Below are 26,505 nucleotides of genomic sequence, written 5' to 3'. Positions count from 1 at the left end.
TGAATTGTCAAATATATATAGAGCAAATACTTACCGCTTGCCAGCGGCCGCAGTTGTTGCTGGCGGCGGAGCATCGCCTGGCTGCTGCAGTGCATCGGTATCGGGGGCGGTGTTGTAGGCACCCGAATACATCGAGGCACGCTTTGGCACCCACTCGGGATGTCCACGCACCGACATCCACACGGCCAGGCTCTTCAACAGCACAGTGCGCACCTGATAGAGAGAGAGAGAGAGAGAAACTGTAGTTGTGACATTGCAAAGGTTTGATGTTGCACTTACTTCGCCATTGAGGAAACAATAGATGAGCGCTATGAAGAAGCCCTGGAACGATGTTAGGAAATGTGTCACATAGCTCCACACAGCGAATTTCCAAGCCGTTTTCAGTGCCGGCACCAAATGCAACAGATTCGTTATGCCCAGCAGCGGCAGCAGCACAATTGCCGCTCTCACCGCTTTGCGTGTCTGCTCGATGTCGCTGGCCTGCGACTGACGCAGCTTCACCACAAGCACGCGTATAATGTTCACCAGAAAGAAGAAGTTCAGCTGCGCAAAGGAAGCGCAAAACAAATGCGAAAGACAATGCTCAATACAGTGGTACAAATTATCTAATCAATACACGAATTTTCAAGTGGGTTAAGCACGTACATATGTGAAATTTATACCTTTATACTATTTTTATTTTAAAGAAATACATTCAAATTGTATATATCGTTTTGAATGGTTGAAGTATAGTTTCGACTAACGTAAAATATAATTTTGTTGATAAATTTTGAAAAATAATTCACAAAATGGAAATGTTATTTGCTGAAATTTTTTTTATAGATTTCATTTGCAATTCTTGCCAACAAAAACTTCAATATCTTACTTTTTCCACATAGTTTAAGATAAGACTTTAGAAGTGAAGTGAACAACAAATACATTGTTATAAAGTGCGCATCAACCTCAAACGAAATAGATTATTAAAGCATAAAAATGCAAGAAAAGCATAGAAGTTAGTCACTCTATTTGCTACCAAAAATGTCTTTTAATATCTATAAGAAGGTAAAGAGTGCTATGCTTCTATGTATAATTTGCGTATACTTAATACTTTATTCTTAGTTTTTTTTTGCAAAGATTGCGAGCTTAACAAGTTCATATGTTTATTATTATATACTTTAAACATAAATATGTTCATACCTTTCAATTTTATGTTTGCCATCAAGTACTTATTGACAACACTGCGTATGCTTAATATTTTAGTATTGAAGTCAATTTTACGTATACTTCATATTTCAATATATATTTTTCAAATTACTGTTCGAATTACAGAAATGTTGATTTAGTTTTAATTTTGAGTTTGTCATCGTATACATATTTTAATATAATGCTGAACACAATTTTACGTATACTTAATATTCAAATTTCTGTTTTTCTGCAAACTACTGTGCGAGTTACTCAAATATTGTCTACTTTTTTTCACTTCACTATCGAATAGTTCACTTTATGAATTAATAGAATAAAAATAATGCATTTGTCCCACAGTGCCTAGGTGGTTATAATATGGCGTGGCATTTGCGTTGCTAAGTGAAATGAAATGACAGTCAATGAGAGTGCAACTCACCAATATGACGGTCAGCCGTGGTCCCTCCAGTATCCAATAGTACGGTGTCAGATTGTAGTTCCACATGCAATCACCCAGCGATGTGTCCATGAAGATGGCTGTGCACTGCACCCAGACGGTGGTCATTACCACGGGCATTCCCCAGCCCAGCAGCGAGAAGATGATGAGCGGAAAGCTGCCCTGGAATACGGCGACAGTGATCATGTTATGCAAGTAGAGTCCCTCAATGAACATCCACATAAACATCGCGGTTCGTGCGTATTCCAACAGCACATAGGATGCTTCACACAGATACGGCTGCAAGTTTAAATAGAACGAGATTAATTTAAGTTTTGAAGTATGGACTTTATTTTGATCATATAAATGTGGTACTCGTATTCAAGTGAACAACTATTTTATCTGTATGTGAAATATTAAGTATTGAAATATTATCAGCAGAATTTTATTTCTTAATAAAAAGTAAATAAATTAAAAATCTAAACAATATAAGATTAGCAAAGGAATAATATATATTTGCTATTATTTATACTGTATGTTAGACTGTCTTTTATTTGATTTAGTAAAAAACATAACTGTTAATAGCTTGAAAGTAAGAAGGCTGATATATAATATGGAATACAAAGCAATATAATAAACGGAAGCTTATAATAGCTTAAAAGTAAAAAGACACAAAAAAAAGTAATAATAATCTTTACTTAAGGTTCACTTTGAGGATGTCAATATAATAGCCTACAAATAAAAGGAATGAGAAATAATATAATATAATATAATATGTTATATACAAAGACTCAAAGGAAAAAAATGAATAATGTATGTACTATAGAAAGCAATAACTTTCACTTTAAGGGAGCTGAAAATGGTCTTCTAAGATTTAATATAACACATTAAATTAAATTAAACACCAAATGAAATTTGCGAAATAACCTAAGACAATATTATAGAAGAAAATGCTTTTGTAGCTTTTGGTTATCAACTTCGATTTACTCACCGTGTTTTCAATAACCGAAAGACTCGCATTGGTCGCCGCCTCCGGTTTGCCACGTCGAAACTGATCTAGGTAGAGGGTCAGTCGCACAATCACCTGCAGCACCATGGCAATGAAGAGGTTCTTGTGTATCTTGGTGCGATTGTTGCGCAGCGATCGAAATGCGCAAAAGATTACCAGCGATATGATCAATGCCAATAGGGACAGACATAGTCCGATAATCTCCAGAGTGCGTGTTCGCTGCGCAATATCCATATAGAGCTGTCGATCAAAACGAGATCAAAGGAATTAAGTAGTAATTAAGAATATAAAAGTCTAGTTTAATTTTAAGGGAAATGACAAGAGTACTGTGCTCACATTCACATCCTTAATCTCCTGCATGAGTCGTATGACCTCGGGCTTGTAGCAGGGTCCATAGTCGGTCCAGCCAGCGGGATTTGGTTCAGTCTCGTTGGGTCGGCCACCCCAATGACCATCAAGCTCGCACTTGCGGTTGGCGAACTCTGTTTACGAAAATCAATTCCCATCAATTATACCTTTTGACTTTTCAAACAGAGTTACAATTTTGGGTCAAACAATTTGCGGAGGGGTTAAAAATGAAAACAACCCAAACTGACAATTGATTACAATTTTGTGGGATCGTTTGATAAGACTGCAAAGGGTAATAAAGCTAGTTTGAAATGTGTTTTATTCAATTTGCACATTGTAATGTTATTTGTAAATTAACTACTGAGCTCAAATTACATATTATAGTGACAAGTTGGCAGTACTAAGCTGGAAAGTTGGCAGTCCCAAGCTGGCAAGTTGGCAGCACTCAGATGGAAAGTTGGCAGCACTAATCTGACAAATAGTCATAAACAAAGCTAGCAAGTTGGCAGCACTACACTGGAAGGTTAGCAGCACCACGTTGGCACGATGGCAGTAGCAAGCTGGCAAGTTGGCAGCCCCAAGCGGCAGGTTGGCAGAACTAATCTGGAAAATAGTTATCAACAAAGCTGGCAAGTTGGCAGCACCCAGCTGGAAAGTTGGCAGTCCCAAGCTGTCAAGTTGACTGCACTCAGATGGAAAGTTGGCAGCCCCAAGCTGGCAGCACCAATCTGACAAATAGTCATCAACAAAGCTGGCATGTTGGCAGCACCCAGCTGGCAAGTTGGCAGCCCCAAGCTGGCACGATGGCAGTAACAAGCTGGCCAGTTGGCAGCACCAAGTTGGCAAGTTGGCAGCACTCAGCTCATTTGTTTTATTTGACCAGTTAATTGATTTTTGTTGACTATACGATTTACTTCACTTGCTTTAAATCTATTCTATATTACAGCTGCAACTTTTCATATCAAGTTGGCAGCACTGTAATCGCGTGTGTGTCTTTGTCAAGCCGAAGTTTTCTTTCACACTCGACACGCAATAACCTTTGATTTTTCCCTGTTTTATCTCGGTATTTTCTTTGTTGTCCATGTTCTTTCTGTTTGCTTCCATCAAGCAACTTCAACTTCAATGACAACGTCATCGTCATCGTCATCGTCAGCGTCAGAGTTAACGTTGGGGTTGTCAATGACAGCTCCGTTGTAGCAGTAATTATGTCAATCGAAATCGAGGGGTTATTGTAAAGGTGGACAAAACGAGGCCAGGTCAAGTTGTGGCTTTTGCTTGTTTATTAAATATTGAAAGCGAAAAATAGAAATAATCACACTTGTTCAGCACACTTGGCTTAACGCTATGGGAACGGAGCCGTCATTTAATGCGGCTCAACAATATCATCAAAAGGTGCAAAATAGTCGAGAGTTAAAACCCAAACACGAGCACATCCCTTTCTTTGCTTTCTTGCTACGCATAGTTCACCTTGGTGACCAATTAATTGATAACTGTGCCAAACACCTGACTCACTTACTCGTCGATTTGCTTTCCAATTTCAATTTCTATGCTCAATTCCCCAAATGACAAATGCTGATTGATTTGATCTGGCTAAATATTTAAAGAGCTACAAGTGTTTTCTGCCATATACGCTTTTAGCATAATGAATTTCATGTTTCAAAAGCAAATGACAATTTCTAGATGGCAATGTTTTATATGTTTTGTATATTTGCGTCATAACGTAAAATAATTAAATATAAATTAAATTTATTACTTTTATATGTGAAGCAAATATGAATGATCAAAGAAGGGGGACAGTTGAATGTTTTGGGAATTCGTCTGCAGAGTAAATAATATATAGAAAGTATTTTCTCAATTAAGATTCCTTTATTGGCATTTTAGAGTATTCCTTACTTCGCTTGCAATGCAGCTGCTAGTTGACCACCTTAGCTATGAATTATCGAAAATTGGAGCTTCAGAATATTTACGTTTAAAACTAAAATTATTATTATAATTTCTAGAGGTTACCGCCATATAAAGTATCTGAGCTATAGCACATTCTATCATAGAATGTAGTTATTAAATATTAGAGTTCATTTTTAATAGCATTTATAAATAAGTCAGTCCTTGGACTATATTTTGAATCCCTCTGATGAGTAGATCTAGTCTTTAATTCATTTATAGCAGCATTTGTAAATAGTTAGTTTGTAAATTATAGTAGAGTACAAGCGAGAGATGTCTTTTCCTTTTCAAGACTGATCGCAACGCTCAAAATTATGTAATCGTAAGTACAGAGTGGTAACAGAGATACAAAAGTAATGAAAAGAGCATGACTAACATCACGAGAGAGTTGTTAGAATACCCAAGAGAGTGTAAATTAAAAATAAAAACATTTTTTTTGCAACAAAAAATATGTGTTCTTATTATATAATAACTCAAGAAATTTCTATTCAAATATTCAATCGTTAGCTTTAAGAGCTGCTGATATTGCTTTAATTATATAGACCGTCTTTAACAATGCAAACATTTGAAAATGTAAAGAAAGTGTATGTGCAATGCGTTGTGGACATTCGTGTTGAAAGTCTTTGTTTACTTACTGCGTGGATCCACACCGTGATAGCCAGCGGGGCAATTCATGCGGGCGAGCACGCCGGCCGGCGTTGGTGGCCAACAGAGCAGCGAGTCCCAAGTCCAGTTGCAATAAATGCCTGGTAAAAAAGAGAGCGAACGAGACGGGGTAGAGAATTGAATTGGCAAATAGAATACAACACACAAAAAACGAAACGCATATGGCGACAAGCGTTGGGTGTGAATTGATATGCGGGTGGGATTAGTCTTTGTGCTGCCAAGTAGCAACAACAACAGCTACAGCAGCAGGTTGGCTAATTAAACAACACATTGAGTGCAAGGACTGTGTGGCATTAAAAATTAAATGCATTGCATAAAACATGGCTGCACAACCCAGTTACCAGAATGCCGTAGTTAAAAGCACTCTCTGTGCTATGTTCTACTATATGTGTATTTTGTTGTGCGATCAATTTAAAATTCAAATTGTATTTAATTGCATATTAATGCAGCTAGTTGCCAGTTGCAGTTGGCGGTTGCTTTTTGGTGCTCGCATCGACAAAGCCATTCCCTTTGTCGTTCTTCTCTTTGTCGCTGGGGGCACCAGTTGTTGTGCCACTTGGCTGTCCATTCACAAATTCGCCAGCTAAAGGCAGTTGCAACTGCTTCGTCTCTTCCTTTGGTTGTTGACTCTGTTTTTGTTGCAGCTGCTTTTGCTCTGCCACCATTGTTGTTGTTCTTGATGTCGTTGTTGCGGCCATTTGGCCAGGCTTTAGTGTCCTCGCATTCACAGCCATTATGTATCGTCCATTGGCCTCACTCTTAACCACAATATCTAGCAGAATTTTCATCATTTTGCTGCTCATTATGATACTCAATTAAAAACAATTGAAATTTTTGGGAATTTGTTTTATCTGAATGAAAGTTGCCGGAAGGAAATGCTGAAAATTTTTGATACGACACGCAAAGTTATCACAAACATTTGGCATTTCCAACGAGGCTAACATGAATAAAAAAATAAAACTGTAGTCGAAAAGCTGGAAAAGTTTTTGAGAGACATGCTAACAATTTTTGTTTTTAAACTGTTTTGGTTTCAAAAACATAGTTTAACTTTTAAAAACTGGTTAAAATAAGTAAACGTTTTCCTTTTTAATTTCAAAACTTATATTTTGGAATAGTTTGGGGATTTTTTAGTGAACTGCATTAAACGTTTTCCCAAATTCGAGCATTGAATTGCGGCTCTAAAATATTTTGATTTGCCTTTCATAATTGTAATTAATAATTATTAGTACATTCAAATGAATTGGATTTTTCTAAATTCAATTAAATCAATATAACCTAAAATTGGAAGACATTAATTGAATTGAATTGAATAAATGTTAAAATAAATCAATATCGCAATAATTTGAAACTATTTTACTTGTAAATAAATAACAAAATTTGCAGTTTTATAATAAAGCTGCCGTAACGAATTTTGGAAATTAATTACTTTTGTAAATGTATCCATATTATATTCATCGTAATTAGCATTACAAACGTGACCGTATTTAGTTTTACTTAGTTTTGTTGAATGTTCATACTTGAACTTAACTATATTTTTGTCTGTACATTGAGGTGAGGTTAGATGAGCATTATATATATTTAAAAGTAAATTGATGTTGTGCATTTTATTTGAAAACGTATATTAACAATCAAAAAATTACTATATGTATAAATCCTTTAATTTTAAAAGTGAAATTATAATTTAGAGCACTTCTTCAACTTTAACATTCCCTCACAATAATTGAAAGTAAATTTCTTTCATATTTTGTTTAAATTTAAAGCATTTTATTAGGGTATTATACAAAATTGTAGAAGGTATTTAAGAAATACTTTTGTATGGACAAAAAACTTTTACTTCAATCGCTTCTTAGTTGCTTTGGCTGACAGTCTGATATATTTTGCACTCTATTATATATTTTGAATGTAGTCCAATATCGTTATACCAAAGTAGTCTGCGATACATTTGTACAATTTGTAGAATATGGTTTTATTGCATATGGGTAGCGGGTATCTCCAAGTCGAGCATTATTTTAGATACGTGCTGCCCCCTTATTTTATGTTTATTCACAAAATTGAATTATATATCAACAGTCTTTTATTAATCTTGATTATTTATGCACTTACTATTTGCCAATGCAATTGTTTATCAAGTATACGACGTGGGTAACGGGTATCTCACAGTCGAGCATTATTTTAGATACGTGCTGCCACCTTATTTTATGATTCTTCACAAAATTGAATTAAATATAAACTGTTAATCTTGATTATTTATGCACTTACTACAATATTTGCCAATTCAATTGTTTATCAAGTATACGACGTGGTGAACTGGGTCGAGCAATGCTAATACGCACTTAGCTGGCGGATTAAATGCAATGCAGCACTGAATAAGCTCTTTTCGAGTGTCTTAAGCAGGTTGGATAACACAATTGACTAAGAAATGAAAATGAGACTAGGAACTCACCTGCTTGCGGTTGGGTGTAGTTGGCAAACAGGGCGGAACAGTTGTTGTAGCTGGTGGCCGAGACGGAGACATAGGTGATGTTCCAGGGCGAACTGGCGGCTGGATCCACGCTGACATTTGCTGACATTGCGCTGCTTGGCTCAAAATGTGTGCCAATTGTGACATCCGCCAGCCGATTGATGACATTCGAATCGTTTAGCGATGAGGCGCCAGCTGTCGAAAGTGACGAAATTGTGACTGCAGATGTGACTGATGTGGTTGCTGCTGCTGTTGCTTCTGTTGTTGTTGTTGTTGTTGCTGATGACATGATGTTGTTGTTGGTAGTGTTGCTGTTGCTGTTGCTGTTGCTGTACAGTCGCTCTTCGCTAACTGTCTGATTGCCGTATGGCATCTGTTCCAGCATGGACATGAATGGCCTGCCAAATTTCCTTGTCCTGGCGGCTGTTGGCGATTTCCTTGCAAATCGCTCGCTGATGCTTTGTGTGATGGTGCTAATGATGCTACTGTTGGCCTCCTTAATGCCAGACAGCTGCATTATTTGCCCTCAAATCGCATAACTGACCAGAGACAGAGACAGAGAGAGAGAGAGAGAGAAAGAGAAAAGAAAGTCGTACTTCACATTAATTCAGGCTGTGTTGCTTAGCACATGTTTTAAGCTTAAGACTCATTAATTTAATTTACTATCCACATCTAATCCTCATCTGCAAGCTGCGCTTCTAAAGCCTTTTATGCCAAATGAACGATAGTCGACAGATAAAATGAAATAAATTGTGAAAAATTCGCAGTGAAATGTAATAATGTTACAGCGAGTTATGCTCGACTAGCAGATGACCTAGAGTTTTGGAATGCGAACCACAATTTAGAACTTATTCATATTTTATATCAAACAAATTATTTTCTTGAATGGATCCTTGACAAAGTAACGTTTTTTCTAATTTAGGCTTAGTACTAACTAAAAAAAAAAGTTGTTGGTTTTAAGGAAAACAACAAGTGCTACTCAATAAAAGGGATGTACAATTAATTACTCCATCAAATCATAGCCCAAGAAAAGTATTTTCTAGTATCATACAGCAAATAAATTGTTTCAAGAGAACCTTCTAATTTATATTTATATAATTTCTTTAGTAGTTTCATTATCATTAAATTAAGTTGTTGATTTTAAACAAAACAACAAATGCTATTCTAGAAAGCTTGTAATTACTTCAAAAAATTCTACAACAAAAAAGTATTTTCTGGAATTATTTAGCAAACAGTTTATTTGAAAAGAATCTGCTTATTAATATTTATTGTTTTCTAGTAGCTTAATAGGAATTTAATGTAGTTATTGATTTTAAAACATAGTTAACCTTATGTTCTCATTTTTTTTCAGTTTATTTAAGCTGTTTTACTTTATTGTATTTTAACAATTGTACTTATAGACTATTAAACTATAATATAGTGGCAGATCAGGGCTAGATTTAAAATACATTAAAATTTATTTATAACATATGTACATCACTAACAGCTTTGGATATAAGCCTAGCACATCCTACGGGTGCAATGGTCTCCTTAGAAAAAATTTAAAGAGATACGAACTTTTCCAAACTATATAACAATATATAATTAGCATTTTTATGGTAGCTACACTATTTGCTGTGGTAATTCAACTGAATAGATTTTAAAGTATGTTTCAAGTTTGTGAAAAATATAATTCATTAGTACGTTCGGACAACTTCCTTTGATAGTAAATAGAAATCTTAGTTAATCGAATAAATACTTTTGATAAAAAATAAAAGTTCTATTTATTTGAATACTTTGTAAAAAATAATACATATAAAATATATTCCCATATATTTATTTTTGTAAAATATTTCAATAGTTGCATATTTGCAAGCTAATCATTATACCCCAAAATACGATAGCAAGCAGAGGGTATTACAAATCAATTATTGTTTAGCCTGGTTGTTCAACTTGTGAATGGATGTGTGTGTGTGAGTGTGTGTGTGTATTAAGACTCGATTGTGATGATAGAAATGAGTGCAGAGCTTAGTTTTAATTAAAAATGCGAGTAAACGAATGCATTCAACTGATTGAGATGCAGAACTGTGAGTTCAAGCACACATACATACACATACATATATATACACATATGTATTTATCTTTGCATGCTGCGATTCTTTGTTTGGCATTAGCTGACAACGTTTTTATTGCAGCCATTCACAAGCAAGCGCTGTTTATTATTGTTTATTAATAAATATACTATGATTGGAATGCAGTTGTCGTTTGCAGTATTTATAGCCTTCGGGGGCTACGCGAGCCACGCTAGAGACTCTCGCATACGGATATTATCACATCATCGCCACAATCATTATCATCATCATCGTCATTCCATCATCATCATCATCATCATCATCATCGTCCGTTGTCGTTGTACAAGAACTCAGTGGGGATTATTGTGGGGTTGTTGTCACTGCAACTGGGAGAAGGTCAGCTAACTAACGGTCTTCCGTGTGTTTACTCACTAAGCTTGTTGGCATCCTTTTTGTTCATCTCTTTTCTGTTTCTTTTTTTCTTTTGTTAATATATCGCAAACACTCAGGTCGCGTGGAATGAAGTCAATTCGGAGCAACGGTTAGATAATCTCAGGGATCACAGCTGCTTGTTTAGTTTTAAACATGTTTAAATTGTAAATAGATTTGCTATCATTGTTCGATTGACTGCAAAACATTTATATAACTTTACATAAATGCATTTCTATAACAGCCGGTTAATTGTAAAGCACACACACGGTAGTATTTCAAGCTTCGTTAGAGATGAGCATATATGAAAGATTCAAGTGTTGTGAAATACCCAAAAAATCAGCTTTTGAATTAGCACTGCATATTCGATTTTACCTGATTTAGTTAAGAAATTTTTATTGATAGTGTTTTGATATTCAAAGTTAAAAGCACGCTTGTTTTCCAAGCTACGTTAAGGATTATCGAAATATGAAAAATATCAGTGCTGTAAAAGATCCAACAAGTCAACTATTGAGCTGGTACTGCATAATCGATTTGGGTTTGATTCCCTTTTTAAATCAAATAAATCAGAGTATTTGTTAAAACAATTTTCACTAATGAAGTTTTGTATTTCAAGCTACGTTCGCGACAACCAAAAATAAACTATGCATAATCGATTTTAGTTGATTTTGCTGTGAAATTATCATTTATAAAATTCTGATATTGAAAGCTGTAAAGTGTTGTAAAGTAAAGCTGTCAGTGTTGTAAAAGATCCAACGAATCAACTATCCACTTAACGCTGCATTGCCAATTTTAGTCACATTCAGCTGTCAATTTAAATAAAACAAAATATTTCTTGAGAAATTAAAAGGCTTCTTTAATTTAAGAATCTCAATTTTTTCGACTTGAGAGTAATTTTATATCGAAGTATTTTCGTGTAGCAAAGCTTCCTTAACGAAAATGTTCGTAACTTTTAATCTAATTAAATTGCAACTAAGCCCTTAATTCAGTAGCGAGCAGACTACTTTAATGCTTTATAGATTACCCAATACTAGTCGAAAGTTTCTCTAGAAATAATATGAATAATAATTATGCATGCAGCAGCAGCAGCAACAGCAGCGACGGCAGCAATTGCGAAGCACTCACATAAGGACTGAAGCTGTGGCAGTCGGATAACTGCGATTGATTAATGCGAATATAAATTGTCTCTGCCACAGCTGCCAAGTGACCCGAATCGCTAGGTAAGGGGAGGGAAGTGGCGAGTGGAGAGTACAGAGAGAGAGGCGTCTCTTGGTTTCCTTTCACACCTGGCATATGGCAGTTGGCAGTTGGCAGCACTGAGCGCAGCTCAAATTACTCTCTGTTGATTTGGCTAAGAATATAGACACAGACATAGACACACACACACACACACACACACACACACACACACACACACACACACACAGACACACACACCACACACAGACGCACACACACACACAGAGACAGAGACGAGTGAGTGGCTTGGCCTGGCTTTTTGCGCTTACTTGGCTTAATTGCAAGCATGAATTCCGCTTAAAGAAGGGGTCGCAGAGAGGGGGGGGGAGGGGCAACGTTGCTGAGGCCACTAATTGATAAGCAGCCTCTGTGTTCGTTCGCTTCGTGCCTTTAGGCTATGAGGAAGGACTATAAGTAATGTCATCGCATCTAATAAGTAGCTCGGATTTTGCGCCAAGAACTTTTGCAGCTGTTGAGTCAGCGGTTTGTGGACCCAATGATGCACATAATCGTTGTGCCCTGGGAAGAAGCGACCGAAATGCAACTGGGCCATCTGCCATCGTCCTTTTTTTTATTTCTTTTTTTTTGGCTTATATAAATGTTGTGCATGCTTTAAGTCTGCCATTCGCCTCTCTCTCTCTCTCTCTCTCTCTGGTTGGTTATGAAAAGTAACATACGCTGCAACAACTTGCAAAATTGAAATTCTTATGAAATTATATCAAATACATATGTATGTGTGTGTACGTACACTCAAAGACATTTTCGGGGAGTAACTGAGCAACAACAACAAAAATACCCTGTGCAACAGAGAAGGGATCAAGGACCAGGCCTTAAGTTGAGTGCACTGAAACTTGCAGCTGCGAATCTTGTATTAAAAGCCAACTCAAGCTAAGCGCGCAGATTGCTCAAAAGTAAGCGAAAACCTTGACATCAAATACTGTTTGAGGGTCTTCTAATGAATAAAGCCATCCAACATGCAACGTGCAACATGTGACACAAATGTACACTGAATATATATTCAATACTAAAGTTCGGGTTTGATGGCAGCTTTATTGTTATATTTTAAAGAGATGTAGCTTGCATCATTCTTAGCTCTGATTAAAGTTCTTATTAAAAGTTATATATGGTTTGATATATGTAAGTTTTTTTTTCACATTTAATAGTGTCGCACCCGACATACAAATTAAGATAATATTCTATTTTCATTAAATCTTAAGAATTTTGTATAAAGTTTTTGCTAAGATATTTTGTTCTACAAATAGTATATAATCTTTTTTATCATACAATTTTATAGCAAAGTTTGTCTGTTTAGGTATAAAATGCTTAATTAGTTTTTACTCCTTTTTCACTTATTTTTAAGCAGATGAAACACGTCCTTAGAGCTTAATGGTTTTAGTCATTGCAGTAAGGAATTGTGTTCGTTGTTTCAATAAAACAATAATAATAGTAAATATTTCTTCACCTTGCTAGATTGAAGAGTGTTCTGCCGTCGACAGTTTGTTTTTGAGCAAGTGCAAGGGGAAACGAATTTCATATAGCTGGCAGATATTGCTGTTGTTGTCGCTGTTGTTGTAGTTGTTGTCGTTGACACAAGCATGCCAAGCAGCCTGTTTACGCAAGCATGCTTGTGCATACTACCTGGCCACACGATATGCAGATTAGATATGCGTACGCAGCATGGACAAATTGGCCCAGCTAACACACACACCCACACACACATACACACACACACCACACACACACACACACATAGCCAATCTGTGTGGTGTGTGTTTTGTGTTTATGTTTGGTCAACTTGTAGCCGTAAAGTAGGCAACACTTAACCGGTACAACACGTCGTATGCGTAACATTGCAAACAGAACTAAGAATCTATTTGATTCAACTAATTGACTTTCGCAAACAAACACAAAACTTGAAATGCCCATTTCTCTCTTTTGATAGAATTCATCATTGATAAGGTCGGTTTTCATTATATATAATTGTGGCAAATATTTTATTTTTTCCATTTTTCTGTAGTTTGCTCATTAGCAAGGGCATTGGCGTAGTTTTTTCTTCCCCCCCCCCCAGTCTTGGTTTTTTTTTTTTTTTAATTTTGTGTGTGGCAGGAATGGAGGCGGAATGCAGCTGTAGCTTTGGGGCCTGAACGACCTTAAAAACTTTCGCGCGATTTGACAATGGGGACGACGACGCAGCGAAAAGCTTTTTTGGGGGCGGGTTGGAATTGTGGTGACTGCGATGAGATGAGACTTGGCGTGCTGGCAAAAGAACGCTCCCGGGCAGACAAACTAGATGTGCTATAGCTAGATGTATACTAAATGTAGAGTAGGACATGCAATACACACACACACACACACACACACATACATAGCTGATGATGGTGATATACGCATAGTTCTTGGCTTGCAAATAAATAGTTGAACAGCCAAAAGTTTCATCAAATATTTACTTAAATCTTGAAAGTTGAACTTTCTTTCATTTCGTTTTTTTTTTTATTACAACCACATTTAATGCAATTTGATTGGAGTTGCAATTGCAGTCGCACTGCCAATCAAACGAGCCAACTTCTTGCACATGGTTAAGAACAGTTTACAAACTGTGTTCAGCGCAGTGCAAAACTTTTCAATGTATTTATCCAAGTTTGTTGCCAAAAACCTATAATAATAATGCTAAGCTACGCAACTGTTCAAATTGCCCCAATTGAATTAAATAGCATTTAAATTCATCAAATTTACAAGATATATTAACAAAGTAATTTCCACTTGGAAACTTTTGTTACCGCCATCTATCGATTGTTTGATATTGTCAATGATTTATAGTAAATGCAGAAGAACTTGGAGTTACAATGATTATTTAAATAATAAAATAGCTTTCTAATTAATCAAATATACACAAAATTAGAAAAGCAATTTTAATTTTCTTAGAAAAAAAAAGAACTAAGTAACTTTCGGTTTATTAAGCATTATGCTAGCGCCATCTAGCGTTTGTTTCCAGTTGTCAATGGCTCAACGTAAATACAAAAGAACTTAATGAGTTAAATAGCTTTTGAATTCATTAAAAATACAAAAAATTAGTAAAGCAAATGTTACTTTCTTGGAAAAATATAAAATAAAGAAGCTTTCTATTTAGTAAGCATAGCGCTATCGCCATCTAGCGTGTGTTTTGTGTTGTTAATGATGTAAAGTAAATGCAGAATAACTTGAAGTCTAGTCAAGATGATTTGTTAAGCAATTAAATGTATTAAATGGCTTTTGAATTCATCAAATATACAAACAATTAGCTAAATTGTAAAACAATAAACTAAATAAACTTTATATTTATTAAGCATTGCGCTAGCGCCATCTATCGTTTGTTGTCTGATCCTAGGAAAAGCAAAGGAATTTAAAGTTCAGTTATTGCCCATAATATTTGTTGTAAGGAATGTAAGAAATATGAGAGAACAAATCGCATTTGAATTGTGATATTCAGAACAAAAGGGAATTGAAATTCATTCGATTAAATTGAAACCCAAAACTGACCATTTCTGTTAAGTTGTTAAGCAGGTGTAGGAAAAGTGATAACGGGCTGGCAAACTGGCAATTCAAGTGCAAGTGGCAATTTGTGGAAGAAGCGTAGCCGCAATATGCAACGCTTGAACGGACAGTCGAGCAACGACGAGCAGATGTTGCAACTTGCAACTTGCAACGACAGCCTGAGCCTAAAATTGGGCAAAGGACATACCAGAGTTAGGCATGCAGAGAGACAGAGAGAAGGAGGGAGAGGGAGGAGAAGTGTGTGGATGATAGATAGTACATACAACGAATGTTGCCCTAAAGGCGTTCACTGCAACAGCATTTGCAGCAGCTGGCCAAATCTCTGAGCTTGGCTTATACATACATATATTCCTTATACATGCTCTTGCTATCTCTGTCTCTCTTTCTCTGTCTCTCTTTATCTCTCGCTTGCATTGTGTGGCATTAAAATTAAATAAAAACCTAATTCAAGGCAGGCCAACGCTGCTTACAGCAGTTACATCACCTAGCAAAGACTTGAGATACTTTCTTTTTTGCTGAGTGTTGACTGTCAGTTGCTGGCGAAGAAGAGGAAGAGAGAGGGAGGAGTGGCTCACCACAGGACATTTGCCGCTTGGCTGAGCTGCTGTTGCCTATTACAAGTTGGCATTGAAATTGTTACACTCTGCTCTCTATTCTATTCGCCATGATATTTGCACTGCCTAGTTGCTACTCTCTACTACAACTACTTTGCCACTTTTGCCACATTCTCTCTGTCTGTTATTCTGCAGTTATTTGCAAGTTCTCTTTCTCTCTCTCTCTCTCTCTCTCTCTGTCTGTCAGTCATTTGTCTCAAGTTCGCTCGACGATGTTTTGCTCGGCTGCATTTACTTTATCCGCTTTCGACTTGAGTTACCGGGGGGGGAAGGAGAAATCCGCAAAACATAACTGTGAAAAGGAAACACAAAACCGACAAGACAGTGCGCATTATAAGTACGATCACATGCAGCTACTTTTCGTTCTCCCCTTCTTCGTATTCAACGTATAATAAAAGCAAACGACCAACAGAGGGCGCCACACGCCTCGCTGACCAACCATGTAATTTTCTTCATAGGCCAAAAAACAAAAACAAAACAAAACAAACAAACAGAACAAAAAAAACAACACAGTTTTTGACAGCTCGTCACTATTTATTGTGCTCGCTTCGTCTCGCTTGCTCTTTCTGACTCTGACTCTATTGCTGGCTCGCTTGCAAATCGTACGCCAGCTGTGTATGTGTGTGTGTGTCTGTGTTTGTGTGTGTTTCCTTTGTATCTATCACAATATAATACAACTGTTGCATTGCCCTGCTTATGCTGGCCTGGCGTTGTGTAATTTGTCAGATTGACACTCTATAAATCAATATCAATACAGCGTATAATTCGCATTGTTTATTGCTGACTGACCCAAAAGATACTCTGTGATTGTAATTGACTTTTAGCTGAACTAAGGTCTATCAGATAAAAGTTCTATGAAATATTTCTCTAAGTTTCAAATACTTATTTGAAAAGTTTGACAAATAAACGCTTAAAAAAGTATAAAGGATTTTAAAATTAACAAATATTTGTATTTGTTTTAAGCTAAAATACTAATAAAATGTATCTTTTTTTTTGCATTTTTACTTATTTAAAAGATTGCATAATAAACGCTTAAAAAGTATTTTTAAGATTTCATTTTTATCAAATATTTGTATTTTATTTTAAGTCAAAATACCAATAACGGATATATTTTTTTTTAAATTTATTAATGAAACGTTTAAAAACCCTACATAAAGATTTAAATATTAACATACATAAGTAAAAAACGCCTATTGAAAAATACATTTTATTATCTTTTATGATTACAAATATTAAGCTTTTATTTAGCTAAAGATGGTATCAACAAATGCTTAAAAAGTATTTGAAAACTTAAATGTATTTTAAATATTCCATTTCTTTCTATTTTCCAGAAGACATTGTTATCATTATTAGCTTTAAAGATTCTATAATAATCAGGTTGCTTATTTATTTTTATGCTGAAACAAAGTATTGCAAATATTACTGATGTTATTTTAGTTTTATGAAACTAAAATATATGCAAAACTAATCAAATAAAATATACATATTTTATAAAATTAACTTTAAAACTTTATTAAGATTTACTAATAAAATAAAATACAAATATTTTGCAAAATCATCTTTAAGATTTAGATTTTTAGATTTAAGATATAAAAAATTAACGCAAAACTTAAGAATTTTATACAGACTAATACGAAATAGCTTTGCAGTTTCTCTACTTAGCTTACAAGATTTACGAATAAAATAATATATAAGTTTGTGATAAAATTTATTTGAAGTTTTCATAAATATTTGAGTTACATAAAATCTACGCCAAATTTAATTATTTTATACAAACTAAAACAAATTGAAATGGCTTTGCAGTTGTCTTACTTATTTTACATTTTGAAACGAAGCTTAGGCTTGGAATGTTTATTGATCTTTTGCACTGCCAATAATGTGTTAGACGGTTTGGAATCTATCGTGAAGAAGACGATGAAGACGAAGAAGTGCCACATTAGGTGGCAAGTGCTGTTGCTGCCGTTCTTACCTACTATAAATCAAACGGAATTGTTTGCACGTTTTCAAATTTCAATCAAAGTCGGCGCAGTTGCTCGATGGCATCTCAAATCAGGCATAGCCCAGGGTAGCTAAAGGCGGTTCCAAACCAAAATAGAAGAGGGCAAAAAAAAAGAAGAGTCTATATGCTCACTCTTCTCCCCTTTCGGTGTCGTCTGGCAGTGGCAGGAGTGGCATTGATGGCGTCCCCCCTCTCCATACACACACACACACACACACACACACACACACACACATACATTCGTTGCATGCCCCCGGCGATGGCAATGGCAACTAGGCAGGCAGCACAATGGCAGCAGTGGCAGCAGCAGCTCCGACCCAGACCAAGACCTTGACAACGGGCAAACTGCCAAAATAATTTCGTAACGCTCGTTTGGGGCCAGTCGAATTTGTTGTTCTTGCTGTTGCTGTTGTTGTTGTTGTATTTTACGACGCTGCTGCTGCTCGTTTATTTGATGCGGTAGTTGTCGTTATACTGAGTATTTCGCTGATTGTATTCACCATTTAAATGATACAATGCGAACGAAATGAATCGGAGTGAATGCGTTTAGTATTGTTTATCCTCTTACACAATATAATTAGACACAATTATGATGTGCTTTGTATCATGTTCATGCTCAAATTGGGCTAAATTAATTGGTATTGCTATCTACGTCGTAGCTCTCTCTCTCTCCAGCTGGAGTATGAGAGAGTGACAGGGAGTGAACTGTGCTGAGTAGCTTCACAAGTTCACAGGACACATTTTAACGAGATGGAGTCAGAAAGTACAACTTGGCACAAGTGCAAATATTATATTCATGTTCATATCTGCACTCGTAGTTGGGTGCTACAAATAAGTGATGAGCACATTTTGTACAGCTCTCTGATGTGAAGACGTCGCATGACATAAATGCATCAGATATTACAGCTGAAAAGCTGCTCACTGAATTTGTAGTTCAAGCTCTAGCTCTAGTTCTGAATTGTTTGACATGCAACAGTACGTATACTTAATATTTGTATAATTGTTATGCGTATACGTAATATGTGTATACTGGATATATTCTTAATACAATTATACTTTATATGGTCGTAAATATTTTAAAGTAATACTTTTAATGTTCCAAAATGTTACTACTGATTATATTAGTTTAAAAATAACGAAATTTATGATAAATCATTCTTTGCTGCCCAAACCTTTTTTAGATAATGTGTATGACATTATAATAAGATAATGGTAAAATACAAATTCAAAAAGCATATAGAATCTAAATATTTATTACTTATCAAAACAATGAAGATATTGTTTTTGCAGTATACGAAGTCTTTATTGGAAGACTTTACATAAGTGCATCAATTTTAATTCTTATCTTTTTTGCTTCTTGTTATGATTGACTCCGAAAATGTATTTAGTTTATCTCTAATTTACTTATTCCTTAATAAATTTAAAAAACTTAAAATGAATATAATAAATCTATATCTAATCACTGTTTCCAACGAACGAATTTTGGAATGAAGTTCTATTTTTGATTTTACCGTATCTGTAAATTATGGAATTGTGAATTTGCCTGCTAAACATTTATTCTTATTTCATATTTATCAAATTGGCATCATGCCCAGTCTTTGTCTCAGTCTCAGTCACAGTCTCAGTCACATTCACAGTCACAGTTACATCTACAGTTACAACATCGCATCGCAATTGAGCCCATCTCTGCTGAATAAATATGTGTTTGTTTGTGTGATGTAAATTCTTACATTTCATTCACACTGATGTGCTTGCCTGTGTTTGTGTCTGTGTCTGTGTCTCTGCTTCTTCTTCTACTTCTGTCCCTGACTCTCTTGCGTAATGCGTCATTCACACTTCTCAATCAGCTGCCGGTCAATGCTCACATAATATGTATGCATTCAAATAGCTTCACACAATGGCAATCGAACAGACACGACATGAGCGCAAAGGGACGAGGGAGGGGAAGGGACTCTCTCTTTCTCTGTCTGTCTCTGAATGGAGAAATGTTGTACAAACAGGATCGTTGTGAGGATGTCCTGCAAGTGTTCAGGTCAAGAAAAGGTTATGTTGTATAACCGACCAATGAAGCAGCACCGATGCAAACACAAAAACATGCTGAAAGCCAGTTAAGGGGTCGAAGAACGAGGCACTGCAAAGGAACGGGGCGAAGAAGGGGGAGTGGCAACAAATCAATGCAATGCAACTCAATTGCAAATAACAAAGTGCTGTAATGCTAAGCTGGGATACACACGGGCCAGGGCATCAATGCAAACATTTTTGCACGCGAGTCCTTGAGAAAGCGAGTCCAGGCTCAGCAGCCATCCAGCCAGTCAGCTGCCATTGAAGACCCTTAACAGCACCATCAACAAAAGCTGCAACAACAACAACAACAACAGCAACAGCAACAACAACAACTATTGCAATTGCAATGTTATCAGAGCACATGCAACAAATGATGTGCACAATATTTTGCGCAGGCGGAAATATTCAACAAATCGTTGCAAATGCAACTTGATGGCGCAATAGTGCTGAAGATTTGCATACGATAGCTGAAGCGATAGTTTTCCGATAGTATGAATGTATCTGATATTTCATTCATTTTATCTCTTGTAAAAATTTCTTTGAAATGGAACTTTTACAGACGATAGTAGAAGTGATAGCAGCGATAGTGATTATCTAAATTGCTGTTAAATTGTAAGAATTTCAGTAAAGGATATTTTCTTTTATTTCTTTCGTAAACATTTTAATTGCAATTATTCAATATATTTTATTTTGAAGATCGTTGCAAGTCCAACCTGATGGCGCCTGAACATTCTCAGACGATAGCAGAAGCGATAGTTTTTCGATAGTATCAATGTCAAACTAAATTCAGTAAAAGTTTTTTATATTTGCGTTACTTTGCAATTATTTTAGATAATTTTCAGGGGTTCCAATTTAATGTGTTTCGAAACTATTCAATTTTAATATCTTTATATTTTGATCTCTACTTTTTTTCATTACAAATATTTAATTTAAATAACTTAAAGGGTTCTGAATGCAATATGTGTTTGCCATTATTTTACATACTTTGCTTTCTTCTGCAAATTCTTAATAAAATCTTGAATTTGAATTATTATGTTACGATATTTTCTTTTATTTCTTAAGTAAAAATTTAATTTATCTATGGAATCTGACTTAACATATTTCATTCGTTTGCCCAAATTCATTTCGTAGCTAACGATAGTTTTCTTTCTTTTGCAAGATTTGATTGCTTTTCGTTCGCTGGGTGAACAGAAAAGTTTAGGAGAAATAAACAAGATAGTTTTGTGGGTAAAAGGTACAGCAGACTAGGACGGGGTTTCAAATGTAGCATTGCCCTTGCAATAATTGGAATTTAAGAATGTTGCAATCAATGTGGAAGCCAAGTTTAATGCCGAATGTTAGAAATCGAAAACATTTCTCGCATAAAGACAGACAAAAACAGACAAAATTATTATTACTCGAAATGCAATTTCAAATATTTTTGTACTGCATTTTTGAGCAGTGATTTAAAACCATTAAAAAGTTTAAACAAAACCTTAATTAGATAAATGTTGACTACCGATGGTGGCACAACAAAATGTTTAGTGAGACTGAGATTTGCTGATTTACTGCCTGTTACAAACACTTAAATGTCTGATGATGCCCTTGTTAGCTGTAGGCAATAAAAAGTTCGATAATAAATTTTATTGCAGAAGTCGTGTAGTTTTGCTGACAAAATAAAATGAGATCAACTTAATGCTGGAACGTGACGTAAAAAAATATCGCGATGTCGGTCGTAACTTATGCGCATAAACAAGCTGAAGGCTGAAGGATATGGCTGATGTGTGTGTGTGTGCGTGTGTGTGTGCGTGTGTGGCATACAATAAAGTAAGATACAAGTCATAAATGTTAATGGTCAAACTGAGGATGCGGGTGCGGGAAAAGCGTGTGGCAGCCTCAGGCGGAAGGTCACGACTGTAAGCCACAGGCAGACAGCTTATTCCGTTCCCTTTTTCAATACCCTCTACCCATTGGGTCGAAGGGTATTATAACTTAGTGACAATAGGCGATTGTGGGTAGATCCAGCTTCACAAAAATATACATATTCTTGGTGAGTCAAAAGTATTACGTTATTCGATTTACGAGCAATGTCTGTCTTTTAGCAGTCTTAACAGTCTGAGGATTATACTGTCATGTTAACTTAACAGCTTGAGTGTTAGGCTGTCATGCTAATTTAGCAGTTACAGTGTTAGACTGCCAGTTAACTTAACAGTTGAGAGTTGATGTGCAAACTTTAACAGTTTGAAAGTTAATCTTTATATGTTAACTTAACATTCTGAGAGTTAATGTGCACATGTTAACTTAACATAAGGAGCGTTTATCAACAAGTGTTAACTGTTAACTTAAGAGCCTGAACGTTAACCTACAAATGTTAATTTAACAGTCAGTGCATAGAACTGCGCTGTTAACTTCATAAGCTGAGTGTAATGCTGAAATGTAAACTTAACAGTTTGAAGATTTGATTGCAACGCTCATTTAAAAGCCATAATATAAATATTGATTAAACAAGTAAATCTATTTATTTGCATAGCTATGTTGACTACTAACTGTTGCTAACAACAGTTTATTAAAGTCCGCTTTGAGTGCACTTTAAATCCAAAGCGGGTATCTCAAGGTCGAGCAATCGAATTCATAACTTTTTTCCACGTATTTGTTTTTTAAGTAGTCGAGGAACTGGAGAAAGTGCAATTGCCATAAGGGCTTGAGATACTGAGCCAGCGAATGCGTTTCGTTACGTTGCTATGCCGCATGGCAGCTGCCAGCCACTTCATGCCCACCTGCCAGATGGCAGCTGCCAGCTTGCCACATGCCACATTGACAACGACTGTCAAAAAGTGCAGCATCCAAAGGATTGCAATGTTAAAATTGTAATGAAATCCGGATTACAGATCACAGTCAAATGTTGACTGTGGCAAGCGGCAAGCGGCAAGCGGCAGGCAGGCTGCCTCATGTTGCACCATGAACGGTGAATATTGAGCGGTGAACACTGTGAATATGGTGGATGACTTACACATGCCAGGAGACTCTGGCCAGGATTAAATCTGTCTGACTTCGTAAGCCACTCGTTACGGCAAAAGTGAGCATCGTATCTTAATTGAACTACATGGTTGTGAATGGCGATGGCGATGGCGATGGCGAAGAATGCAAAATTCCCTCTATGGGTGGGATGGATTATCAAATGGTTTAGGCAAAGGCAAAGTGGCATGATTGACAGCATCAACAACGAGAGTGTGAGTTGGCCTAAAAGCGATTAAATTGCGCTTCAGTGGGATTACAATTTATCAGCTGAATCCCATTTTACAAAGTGGAAACTTTAATACAATTTTGCATTTGCTGTTGATTGCCATTTGTTCTCTAGAATTTCTGTGCTATTTGGTCATTATTAAATTTTAGTTTGTTCTTAAAGTGCATCTAATTTATTCATTTAAATTTGAGCAAAATTTCAGTTAATCTTTTTTTATATTTTAGACATGTTTTTGCCTGTTTAAATTCAGCCATAACTTGAATGACGAAATCAATTTGTAAGTGTTTGCATATCAAATTTAATTTATCTTAAATTTTCAGTAATTAGTTTATAATTAGTATTTCCCTTAAATCCTTTTGAAACTGCAAACTTAGTTCCATACGCATTCTATTTATGAAATAACATTGAAAAAGAACTATCATTATTTTTAAAATTCCCATTTGTTAATATGTAAAGTGGCATTAACATTAAGTCGTGAGCATGTTACTCATCACTAGCTCTGTGTAATTGTTGTAATTGCCCAGCCAAAGTCAAAGCCAAGCGTTGTTGGCATCACCAACAACACCACCACCAACAACAACAACAACAACAACTGCGATACACAAACATATAACTGCAACCACAGAGAACGCCCTCTGCCATTTGCCTTTTGCCCTCTTGCCGGCATTTTGCATAAATTTCCATATGAGTTGCAGTTGCGGTCGCACAAGAAAGAGCACTTGCTAAGTGGCAACGCCTGTTCTGTGCTCTTCTGCGCTCCACTGTGCTCTGCTGTGTTGCCAATAAGCTGCACAGTGGTACCAAGTCGCTGAAAAACTTGAGCAACATTTGCAACTCAACATGCGTATAAATATAATTTGAATTTCGGAATTCACAGTTAATCAGCGAAGAAAAAGAATTAAATAGGCAGCGACAAAGTAAGCTCTTGGTAATGGATCCGGGTTGCCAAGCAGTTGAACTTCACAAAGTGTGTATTATTTATATTGTGTAAGTCAAATAGTACTTATATAGTATATAGTATTATATATTTATCATAAAATTATAATTTTAAAATATATTTCAGTTAAAGATTTCTATCTTAATTCCAACACGCTGTAATATGATGCAAGTAGCTTGATTTAATTGTATTCGGAATTCTTAGTAAAACAGTTATGATAAATAATTAAATATAGATTTATTTCTAAATTTAGGAAGCGACAAAGTAAGATGCAGTTAATGGATTCGTTTGGAAGCAGCATAAGTGATAATCAATATCTCCGAAACTTGATTTCGAATAGTAATTTTATTTTTTCATATTTAGCGACTTCTTAGCACAATATACTGTCTACTTTTAAAATGTTTTTGTTTTCGTTAAATATTAAAAACTTCGACTTTTGACTACAGTACAAATTTGTACATTTTTAATATGAGTATAACTTTTATTAGCTGATATTTAATATTAAACACATTGACACGCATATTATTATATTTTAGAATTTGATGCTGACTATTAACTGCTATGATAATGATGTAATGAGTGCATTTACTTATTAAGATTATTGTAATTTATGATTATTATGATTGGTTGGTTCAACAAACTTTTATAAGCCAATGTTGATAATTGAAATGTATTCACATAGTATTTAAAACATATTTTGAGAGCAGCAAATCATAATAAACTGCTTGTCAGCACATATTCCCAAATAACAATAACATGTTTAACTCAGCTTTAACAAACTTTGATGGTATGTTCTATTAGTTTGGAAGCACGGTAAGCTACCAACTGACAGTTGGCAAAGCAGCTTACGCTTTGTGATGCAATGCAATGTGCTGATAATGATGATGCTCATCATGCTCCTCATCATAATGATGATGTTGCTGCCCGTGCCCGTTGTTGCCTATTGTTGTTGTTGTTGTTGCTGCTGAGCTCGCTCAGATTGCCGCATCACAAAAGCAAAAACCAAAACAAAAAAAAACAAACGCAATGCAAAAGAGGGGAGCAGAAAAACGTAGCATACTTTTTTCTGCCGCTGCTTTCGCGTTGCGTTGTGTTGCGCTGACCAAATCCAACTGCAGCCAGTTTTTGTTCATTCACCTAAACCCGCTGTTCTTTCTCTCTCTTTCTCCCACACTCTCTCGCTCTTTCTCGCCATACGTTTGTCTGTTTATCTATTCTTTTGGTCTGTGTTTTGTTTGTCGTTTTTTCTTTTTTTTTTGCTGGCTGTCAGCTGTGCGCCCATTTAGTTTTGTTGCTCTTCCGCTTCCGTTTATCCAGTGTTCGTTGCTATTGCTTTTGCGCCCCCATTTTTTGTGTTTTTGTTCTCCGCTTTTGAGCTCCCTCTCGTAGTACTCGCCAGGCTTATCCCAGACTAACTCTAATTGCCAATGCAGCCGGGCAATGTGTCCCGGCCGAGTCTGCATGTTTATTTGTCCGAGCATTAATTAAAATTTACATGCAGCTCATTACAGTATCCTGGCTCCGGGTTTTCTAACATCATCACACAACTCGAAAGAACATCAAATGTGCTGTTGCCCCGACCAATTAGTAATCTCCTGCTCGCCCACACTCGCCATCAGCCATTGTGCTTCAATTGGCACAAAAGCACTGAGAAATTATGTCTCAATTGCATCTTCTTGCCTAGCCAAGTGAAAGCTATTCCGTTAAAAATACTATTTTACGTTTTTCCGGAAGCAATCGCAAAAACTTGTCCAGAAATTCCGCAGCTTTAATCACGGCTTAAGAAATGAACAAGTAAGAAAGCTACAGTTGGGTGTGCTCGAATTGAGATACCCACTACCCATTGTGAATAAAAGCGAAACGGTGTAGTATTAATTTTAAGAGATACCTAATTAAAAAAAAAACTAAAAATATACCGAATACTATCTTTGGTATATGGTTATAGTACTACTTAATAAATGTTCCGCAAAAATACTAAAAGTATACCAATGAATATTGATCTAGTATTACATTCAAAATATACGAAAGAGAGAAAAATATACCAGATTGTCAGTCAAAGCAATAGTCCGGTATTAATTTTAAAGTATACCAAATACCTCAGAAATACAAACAATATACCAAAGTATATTGATATAGTACTACATTACAAATATACCAAAGAGTGAAAAATATACCAGATTATCAACCAAAGCAACTTCTACAATTTTTATTTGATTCCAACCAAATTTTCAGTAATCATAAAAACTATAGATAATGTTGTATGTACGAAAAATCTAGCTTCTAAATTTATACACTTGTTATTCGATTATTATTGAATTGCGGAGACGGAAGTGGGCATGGCAAAAATTTTAAACAAATATAACAAGTGGTGGCCAAAAATTATATCTGTATCTTTT

The 26,505-nt window shown here is 35.7% G+C and overlaps 1 protein-coding gene across 7 annotated transcripts in view; it reads right to left on the bottom strand.

Moving 5' to 3' along the window:
* The window catches only part of LOC132795625 (PDF receptor), a 49,275-nt gene that overhangs the window by 3,485 nt on the left and 19,285 nt on the right, over positions 1 to 26,505 (bottom strand). For 6 of the 7 annotated variants that reach the window (XM_060806422.1, XM_060806425.1, XM_060806428.1 and 3 more), the window contains 7 exons: positions 8,005 to 8,561; positions 5,531 to 5,641; positions 2,943 to 3,088; positions 2,589 to 2,846; positions 1,601 to 1,897; positions 280 to 543; positions 35 to 213 (listed from right to left, as the gene is read on the bottom strand). In XM_060806422.1, coding sequence (XP_060662405.1) covers positions 35 to 213; positions 280 to 543; positions 1,601 to 1,897; positions 2,589 to 2,846; positions 2,943 to 3,088; positions 5,531 to 5,641; positions 8,005 to 8,539 — 1,790 coding nt within the window. In that variant the 5' untranslated portion in view covers positions 8,540 to 8,561. Of the gene's footprint in view, positions 1 to 34; positions 214 to 279; positions 544 to 1,600; positions 1,898 to 2,588; positions 2,847 to 2,942; positions 3,089 to 5,530; positions 5,642 to 5,902; positions 6,028 to 8,004; positions 8,562 to 26,505 lie in introns of those variants that run through there. The other variant, XM_060806429.1, reaches the window with a different exon arrangement.

Source organism: Drosophila nasuta, chromosome X, assembly GCF_023558535.2.
Source record: "Drosophila nasuta strain 15112-1781.00 chromosome X, ASM2355853v1, whole genome shotgun sequence".
NCBI classification, from domain to species: Eukaryota; Metazoa; Arthropoda; class Insecta; order Diptera; family Drosophilidae; genus Drosophila; species Drosophila nasuta.
This window is presented reverse-complemented; position numbering and strand designations above follow the sequence as displayed.